Source organism: Salvia hispanica, chromosome 5, assembly GCF_029641045.1.
Source record: "Salvia hispanica isolate PSC_SH4W2 chromosome 5, Shi_PSC_v1, whole genome shotgun sequence".
NCBI lineage: Eukaryota > Viridiplantae > Streptophyta > Magnoliopsida > Lamiales > Lamiaceae > Salvia > Salvia hispanica.
Window position 1 is genome coordinate 11062052 of NC_142696.1, and position 9535 is coordinate 11071586.

General features: G+C 40.7%; 1 protein-coding gene across 1 annotated transcript; it reads right to left on the bottom strand.

Moving 5' to 3' along the window:
• Window positions 1-2625: 2625 nt before the first annotated feature.
• LOC148926276 (uncharacterized) lies at window positions 2626-5737 on the bottom strand. The gene is made up of 5 exons (XM_089059059.1): window positions 5190-5737; window positions 4886-5063; window positions 4045-4135; window positions 3580-3773; window positions 2626-3510 (listed from the first exon to the last, which is right to left on the bottom strand). Exons 1-5 carry the CDS (start codon window positions 5735-5737, stop codon window positions 2626-2628), a joined length of 1896 nt encoding a protein of 631 aa, XP_088915185.1.
• Window positions 5738-9535: the final 3798 nt, after the last annotated feature.

A 9535-nucleotide genomic window follows, 5' to 3' on the forward strand; every position in this document is an offset into this window, starting at 1 on the left:
TTAGTTTCTGTTTTTTTTATGTTTTAGTTTTTTTTACAAAGCATGCCCGTATATATTTGTCTGTGAATATTTGTGTTATCTTCATGTGTATATGAGTTAGTTGTCTTCTCCCACTTAGCCCGATGCTCTGTCTAAGTATGAAAAGTTTGTTTTTATATAACATGCTTTGGTATCTGTTAGTTTGTATACCTTCTCCCACTTAGCCCGATGTTCGGTCTAAGTGTGAGAAGTTTTTTTTTATATATAATATGTGTTTTGTGAGTCTGTTCAGTGTCGCACTAATTTAGCCCTGATTTCCACTTCACCGAAAATGCTTGGGGACAAGCATGGTGACGTGGGAGGGGGGAGGGAGTTAGTGCAAGTTAGTGTCAAGAATGTGTGTATGTTTGCTAGGTCTAGGAGTTAGTAGTAAGTCGTTTAGTAGGAAATTCTGTGTTTATGCATAACTGGTAAATAGAAAGCAAAAGCCCCTTAGTGAGAGTAATTGAAGAGAGAATGCATGTCAACTTTGATGCCCTTTTCCTTAATAAATCAAAATCGGTTTGGATGACGTAAGGACGATAGAATATGCCTCGACTGATCTAGTTGTGAAGCCCTCCATAAAAGTGAGTTATAAGCCTTAAACACTTCATACTAACACAAAATGAGAGGGCTGCCACTTGATGCTTAGGGAGAGAACTTAGAAGGAGAAAAGTTTTGGTGATAGAAATAACCTCTCGGGCCTAGGGAAAGGGTACTGGAGGTATAAGCTGGACGAAGTCCAGGGTGTAAAAATGAGGAATAAACTGGACAAAGTTCAGAGAGTCTGAAAAAAAACAAACAAACTGGAGGTATAAGCTGGACGAAGTCCAGGGAGATATAAGCTGGACAAAGTCCAGGAGGGAAGTAGAAAAAATTATAATAAGAGTAAAGACATGGGAACTCTCTGACCCGAGGCATCAGTGGTATAGCAATATAAGTGCGAACGATCCTAACATCCCTGGTGAGGAATGAGTGATCGAGGGAATCCAACAGTTACTAAAGTTAGAGGCTATCTTGACAAACTGACAAGCCGATTAGATAGAAGAAGGGAATGAGAAGATTCGGATACTGTAGGTTCTTGGATAGACCTTAAGCTTGTGGGGGCGGCTGCTAGAATATAAACCAGTTTATGCATTTATGTGTCAATGTGTTTTAGTATGTGTGTCTTTGTCTGTTTTCTTTGTCTAAGTCCATTAGTGTCTAGGTCTAGTAGTTTGAGTCTTTTTTACATTTTAGTAGAGTCGGTTAAGGGGAAACCATGCATTGAAACTTGCCTTATTCCTTATTCTTGTCTTTATACTTGAGGACAAGTATGGTTTAAGTGTGAGCAGTTTGAAAAGGCTCGTTTCATGCATTGGTTTTGGGTTAAAATTCTGTGCATTTGGGGCGCTAATGTGCGTTTATGAGTTTAGGTACGTAGTAAATCTGCCGGACCTAGGAGTTGCTGTTACCTGACCTGGCAGATGCAAAAGAGATGGAATTGAAGTAAAAATCAGAAGTCTTCGTTCGGACCCGGGAGAATTAAAAGTTGGCGACAGGAGCAGAATGGAACAAGGGCAGATTATTTTAAAGAGTCTTATTCAAGGGCAAAGCGTCATTACCAGAGGGATACCCTAGGGATCAGAGCCTCACATATATAAAGAGCTCAACCTTGAAGAACAAGAGAGCCACTTCTACACACTCTTAGTTCAAGCTCTTGTTCCATTCCTTAGTTCTACACTTCAAAGTTCTTATTTCACTTGCTGCGCACTTGGAGATGGAGGATTCTGGCCACCGTGGTTCTCATCGTCGTTTTGCTGCTGTGTAACACCGCCTTGTGAAGGAGAAGAAACAATATTTACTTGCTTTTGTTTAGTTTGTTTTCGGTTTCAAGTACTTGTTGGATTTTAAGTTTTATAACTCTAGTTCTTGCTTTGATCTACTGGATTCGAACCTATTTCTAGTTATTATGGAAGTTTATGTTGGTTTTTGTTGGATCTTGCTGAGTTGATCTTTATTTCTTGCTCTTTACTTTCGTTCTTGTTTATTGTTGGAGGTTTGGAGCTGAGATCTGTTGGTTTGTTGATGGAGGTTGTGGATTTGCGTATGAAGATGTCTGGAATTGTTGAATCGTGGTGTATTTGAGTTGGAGTTTCGTGTATATGGTGTTTGCTGTTTACGTTGTCCCTGCCTGCCCAAATTAGGAAAGTCTGTCTAGTTAAGTTAACTCCAGTTCTCTTAGAACTTTGAAATATCTCGTTTCTCAAAAGTCATACATGTTCCGTACGTTCTCATTTCTTAGACCCAGTAGGTAGAGTAAAGTTTTTCCTATCTCTCAGACCCAATAGTTTTAAGTTCTCGACCCACAAAATTGCGTGGCAGCAGCCAGCCCCCTTTTCCCAAAACATCATCAAATGCAGTTTCGTAACACCTTCGTCCTCATGGGATCGATCCTTTACTTCCTTGTGCTAAGTTGTAGTATAGTGGGTTGAGGTTTTGAAGAAATAGAGTGCATCCAATGACCCCCTGTCTGATAGTTTCACGATCTTCTAGCCTCTGAAGCCTCTAGACCTGTTAGATCGAGTGATAAATCATACCGCACCTGCACTGCACGTTTCTAGCTCTTCAACTGTCATAAGCTTCCATCCGAAACTCGTCCATCTCATTAAGAAAAAGACGCCTTTCCTCACCGGCCTTATGGAAGTCTTGGTTCAACTTCTTGATTGCCCAATACGACCTGCACTCCATCTCAAGAGGCAAATGACTTGACTTTCCAAACACATGTTGATAAGGGAATATACCTATGGGGCCCTTGTAGGTGGTAAGATACGCCCACAATGCGTCATCTAACCGAAGTGCCCAATCTTTTCTATTCACGCTCACCGTCTTTGGAAGAACCGACTTGATCTCTCTGTTTGCTAACTCGGTTTGTCCATTCGCTTGAGGATGGTAGGGCGAAGTGACTCTATGCTTGACTCCGTATTTGTCCAACATGCTGTCCAACCATCTATTGTTGAAGTGAGATCCTCCATCACTAATAAGAGCACGGAGTGTACAAAACCTGCAAAAGATGTTTTTTCTAACAAATGCAGTGACAACTTTAGAATCGTTAGTTCTGGTTGGAATTGCTTCCACCCATCTAGAAACATACTCTACTGCAAGTAAGATGTATTGGTACTCTCCTGATTTTGGGAATGGTCCCATAAAATCTATCCCCCATACGTCAAGCAATTCTACCTCAATGATGGTGTTCATAGGCATCTCCTTTTTCTTAGATATTCCTCCCGCCCGTTGGCATTCATTACATTGGAGAACAAAGCTAGCAGAGTCGCGAAAAATTGTAGGCCAATAGAAACCACTTTGCAAAATTTTTATCGCAGTTCTTTGCACACCAAAATGCCCTCCAGTTGGGGATGAATGGCACTTCTCAACTATGGCCGCCCAATCCTCTTGAGGTACACACCTCCTAAGTATAGTATCTGCACATCTTTTGAACAAGTAGGGCTCATCCTAAAAATAAGATCGTACATCTTTATAAAATTTCTTTTTCTGATAAGGAGTAAGATCCGAAGGATGTACCTTAGCCGCTAAATAATTAACAATATCAGCATAGCATGGAAAGATGGCTTGAGTGAAGAACAAATGCTCATCAGGGAAGTCCTCGTTGATTTCTTGTGATAAATCTTCTCCTTCCACCGGGTGTTCCAACCGTGACAAGTGGTCCGCTACCACATTCTCACACCCCTTTCTGTCCCTTATTTCCACATCAAACTCTTGAAGTAGCAAGATCCATCGGATAAGCCTGGGCTACACATCCTTCTTTGCAAATAAGTGCCTAATAGCTGCATGGTCAGTATAAACAATAGTTTTAGTTCCAACAAGATAGGCTCTAAATTTATCAAAAGAATATACGATAACAAGCATCTCCCTTTCAGTAGTCGTATAATTAGCTTGAGCAGAATCTAAAGTTCTACTAGCATAATAAATGACTCTAAAAATCTTGTCCCTCTTCTGCCCCAAAGCTGAACCAAACTGCAATATCACTTGCGTCGCACATAATTTCGAATGGTTGACTCCAATCGGGTGTGGTGAGGACAGGAGCGCTCACTAGAGCTTTCTTCAAGGTCTCAAAAGCCTGCAAGCAATCAGAAGTAAAATTAAATTTCACATCCTTCTCAAGAAATTTACAAAGAGGTTTAGAGATTTTTGAAAAATCCTTGATGAATCTCCGGTAGAAGCCTGCGTGTCCTAGAAAACTTCTTACTCCCTTTTCATTGGATGGAGGTGGGAGTTTCTCAATGGCTGCAATCTTTGCCCTGTTTATTTCTATCCCTACAGAAGACACTTTATGCCCTAGAACTATACCTTCTTTCACCATAAATTGACATTTTTCTCAATTGAGAACAAGGTTAGTGTCTACGCATTTTTCTCAGATTGTCAAGACAATGATCATAAGATTTGCCAAACACAGAAAAATCATCCATAAAAACCTCCATCACTTTTTCAATCAAATCATGAAATATAGCCATCATATATTTCTGAAAAGTAGCAGGAGCGTTACATAAGCCAAATGACATCTTCCTATAAGCATAAATACCACAAGAACATGTGAAAGCAGACTTATGTTGGTCTTCGGGAGCAATTGCAATTTGATTAAACCCAGAATAACCATAAAAAAACAGTAGAATTCATATCCCCCTGGTCTATCAAGCATCTGATCAATGAAAGGCAAAGGGAAATGATCTTTCCTTGTGGCAGCATTTAACATCCTATAATCAATGCATACTCTTCAACCTGTAGCTACTCTAGTGGCTATAATCTCTCCATCCTGGCAGGGCATTACAGTCATCCCCCCTTTCTTAGCTATTACTTGCGTAGGACTTACCCATTCACTATCAGATATTGCATAGATAATCCTTGCATCTAGTAACTTTATCACCTCTTTTCTCACTACATCTTGCATGATAGGATTAAGTCTACGTTGGTTTTGCACACGAGGTTTATGCCCTTCCTCAAGTAAAATTCTATGCATGCACGTGGTAGGGCTAATCCCTTTCAAATCACTAATAGACCATCATATGTTAGACCTATACTTGTTCAACACACACAAGAGCTACTCACATTCTTTTTCACTCAAAGCAGCGGACAAAACAACCAGAAAGGTGTTATCTGGCCCTAAGAATGCGTACCTGAGATGTTCGGGGAGTGGTTTTAGCTCTACCTTTGGCGGTCCCCGTGGCTTCCCCACTGCTTTTTTCCTCTCTGCCTCTTCTTCGGGAGTGTGTAATGGCAAGAATGCGTTCCCCTTTTGAGGGATTCTTTCCGGGAGCACTTCCAATTCTGCAATTATAGCACACACATTAGCATCACAAGAAGATAAGTCAACACTAGGTCTGAAAGAATTTATTAGACAAGATTCAAGAGGATCCTGGGTTTGATGATAAGTGACTTCCACTTCTCCCACACAATCGGTGACGACTTGGATGACACCACATTCTTGGTAGCCTTCTGCCCCCTCCTTTCCATGGAACTTCAGGGCATCGTAGATATTGAATGTAATGCTTTCATCATGTAGCTTCAATGTAAGCTCTCCTTTCTGTACATCTATCATGGCTCCCCCAGTAGTTAGAAATGGTCTTCCAAGAATTAAAGGCACCTTCTTGGCTTCCTGCATGTCCAACACAACAAAATCAGCTGGGAAAATAAATTCTCCAACTTTTACCAAAACATCTTCCATTATTCACATTGGTGTAGTGGTGCTCTAATCTGGCATTTGCAACGTGATTGAGGTGGGGTGGATGTTATCAACATCAAGTTTCCTGTAAAAAGATAAAGGCATCAAATTAATACTAGATCCTAGATCACATAATGCTTTACCCTTCACATCATTCCCTAAAACACAAGATAAAGTGAAACTCCCCGGATCCTTATGTTTAGTGGGTAACCCCTTTTGGATGATAGCGTTGCAGTTCTCTGTTAGGCCTACTGTCTCATACTTTCCCCACTTTCTTTTCTTGGCCACCACATCTTTCTAATATTTAGCATAATTGGGCATTTGTTGCAAAGCTTCCACCAGTGGGATGTTGATGTGGACCTTGCTCATTGCTTCTAAGAATTTGGCAAACTGGGCGTCAAGCTTCTCGCTTTTCAATCGTTGAGGATATGGAATGGTGACACTGCTGTGTGGTGGTGCATCTGACTGCTGCCTCTAAGCCGGCGAACCGCCGCGATGGGGTGTGGCGGCCGCCAGAACTTCATCAGCGTCTGTTCCAGAGCCTGTCTCGACCTGCTGGGGGATAGCCGGCGGGTCGCCGTATTGTGGTGTGGCGGGCCGCCGCACATCTTCGGCAGACTTGTTGCTGGGCGACTTCTCTGCCTCCCTTCTTCCCCTACCTAGATCTCCTGCCTCCGGCGGTTGATATGTGGTCCCGCTACGCAACTGCACAACATGACACTTTCCTTTCGGGTTTACCTCTGGCAGGCTAGGAAGCGTACCTGGAGTGTGCTTGCTTCCTGTGGTTGTGGCTAGGATCCCCAGGTTAAATTCCAGCATCCCAAATTGAGTGACGAAGTTTTCCAACCCTCTTTCCAAGATGCTTGTATTCCTTTCCAAATTTTCCAGCCTCTGGTTCGTCACCTTTTTATGTTCGAGAACTTCAACAATGCAGATTTCTAACAGATCCTCCCAATTGGAGCGGGGTTGATCCTCCATACCTGCACATATTTCAAAATAATTATCAGAACAGTAATCTTGTGCATCGTAGGAGTAATCAGAGCAGTTTGGGTCGTAGTATGACCCCCCATGGTTGGGGCTATAGCACTCCTCGTAATATCTTCCTTGCTACTCATCATAGTAACTATATGGATTCTCCATGCCTGCAGGAAAATCCATTAAAATAAAAAGAAAATAAAAATAAAAAAAAAATAAAAATAAAAATAAAATGAAAGCGATTAAAATCCAAAGTAGTAAAATTATCCGTTTGAAGATATCACTCCAAAGTGAATTGTCTTCCCCGGCAACAGCGCCAAAAAATTGATGCACTATTTTTTAGCACTAAATAAACCTGCAAGTATACAGAGTATATATAGTATAGATAAAGGTTAGTATCAGATATCGAACACGGGGAAGGCAAACACGGACTGTCTATCTTTTACTAAGACTCAATTACTATTTGGACAAACAAGCGAATTTTGAAAACTTTTGAAAACTGAAAGCAATAAAAAGCAAATAACAACTGATTGCAAATAAAACACAGAGATAAAATATAGGGATAAGGGAATTCCAGGGATGTGCGTTCACAGTTATGGTTATACAAATTCCAAACTACAATACCCTAGCACAATTATTACTTTGATAGGACGAGTCGCCTATCTTAGGCTCATGCGATACAAACGTTGATTACAAGATTAGGGTTGTCAATCCTAACACGTAACTACAAAAAGCTCCTAAGATGCTTGAAAAGTCCTCACTCTCAATTAACAGTGCCGTTTTAAGGGAAGCTAACTGTAGCGTCTACTAAGTGGACCTAACTCGCTAGAACTCTCTCACAGCTATGAAGCAAGTTATATTAAATCATGCACGATTGTGTCACTCAATCATGAAGCATCAAGATTAAATTAGGGAAGAAACAAAGTAAAAATAAAACGGATATTAAATAGAAAAAAGAAATTATATAACCAATGTCGTTACTAACACATCCCTAGAATCCTATGAGTTTAGTTACACATAATGGAATAAGCTAAACACATAGATTGAAGGGAAAACAATTTGAACATAAAACTAAAGCTTATTTCATCATGTGTAACTAAACTCATAGGATTCTAGGGATGTGTTGGTAATGACTTTGGTTATACAAATTCATTTTTCTATTTAATATCCGTTTTGTTTTTACTTTGTTTCTTCCCTAAGTAGTTCTGATGCTGCATGATTGAGTGACACAATCTTGTATGATTTAATATAACTTACTTCATAATTGTGAGAGAGTTCTAGCGAGTTAGATTCACTTAGTAGACGCTACAGTTAGTTTTCCTTAAAACGACACTGTTAATTGAGAGTGAGGACTTTTCAAGGGTCTTAGGAGCTTTATGGAGTTACGTGTTAGGATTGACAACCCTAATCTTGTAATCAACGTTTGCATCGCATGAGCATAAGCTAGGTGACTCGTCCTTTCAAAGTATAAACTGTGCTAGGGTATTGTAGTTGGAATTTGTATAACCATAACTGTGTACGCACATCCCTGGGATTCCCTTATCTCTATCGCTTATCTCCGTGTTTTATTTGCATTTAGTTGTTATAAGCTTTTTATTGTTTCTAGTTTTCAAAAGTTTTTCAAAACCTATTTGCTTTTCCAGATAGTAAATGAGTCTTAGTAGAGGATAGACACTTTGTATTTGCCTTCCCCGTGTTCGATATCTGGTACTGACCTTTAGCTATACTATATATATTCTGTATACTTGCAGGTTTATTTAGTGCTAATAAAAATTACATCAAGTTTTTGGCGCCGTTGCCGCGAAAGACAATTCACTTTGGAGTGATATCTTCAAACGGATAATTTTACTACTTTGGAATTTAATTGCTTTCAGTTTTTGTTTTTAGTTTTTAATTTGTTTTCGTTTTTGATTCTTGCAGGTTTTGTATGCGAACGCGCTCTGGAAAGGACAACCTAGAACCGCTCGATTTAGAACTTGAAAGAACTCGTAGGAAAATAAGAAGTGAAAAAGGATCAGGAACAATGGGTGACCGAACAGACATTGAGAAGCTACAAGAAATGGTGAAGCTGCTAATGGATGAGAGAGATGCGGAAAGGGCAGCCCGCGAGGCTTTGGAGAAGAAGAATCAGGAAATACAACCCGTGATGAACATGTTCAATCATGGGAATATGTTTACTTTACCCGAAGGACCTCGTATTGACGCTAACAATTTCGAGTTACGCATGCCCCTTATTCAAAGGGTCGAGCAAACTCCTTTTGCAGGTAGGGCTACAGAGGATGCCAATCGCCATCTCTCTAAATTTGTGGAGATCTCAAACACTCTCAAGTTTAACGGTGTCGATGACGATGCCATAAGGGTAAGACTCTTCCCCTTTTCATTAACTGATTCTGCTAAAGAGTGGTTTGAATGCATGCCCAGAGAACAGGTCTCCACATGGAAGGACATTGTAGCTGCCTTCCTCGACAAGTACTATCCGCCGGGCACAATCTTGAAGCTCAAAAGCGAGATCTTCCAGTTCATCCAAGGTCATGACGAGACCCTCTACGAGGCGTTTACTTGTTTCAAAGCTCTGCTCCGAAAGTGCCCCAACCATGGTTTCACCGTGGATCATCAGGTAGGAATGGGTTTAACGAGAAGATTTGTGCTATGCTTGATTCAGGTGCAAATGGAGGATTCTTAAGGAAGTCAGGTGAAGAAGCCATGGCGGTAATAGAGGAATTCGCCACCAACAGCAGGGGGTAGTCGAAAGAAAGGCATAACATCTAGAGGATATCTGGAATTGAAGAGGCAGAGGAAAATTCTTTTGCGAAGGAATTGGTCGAG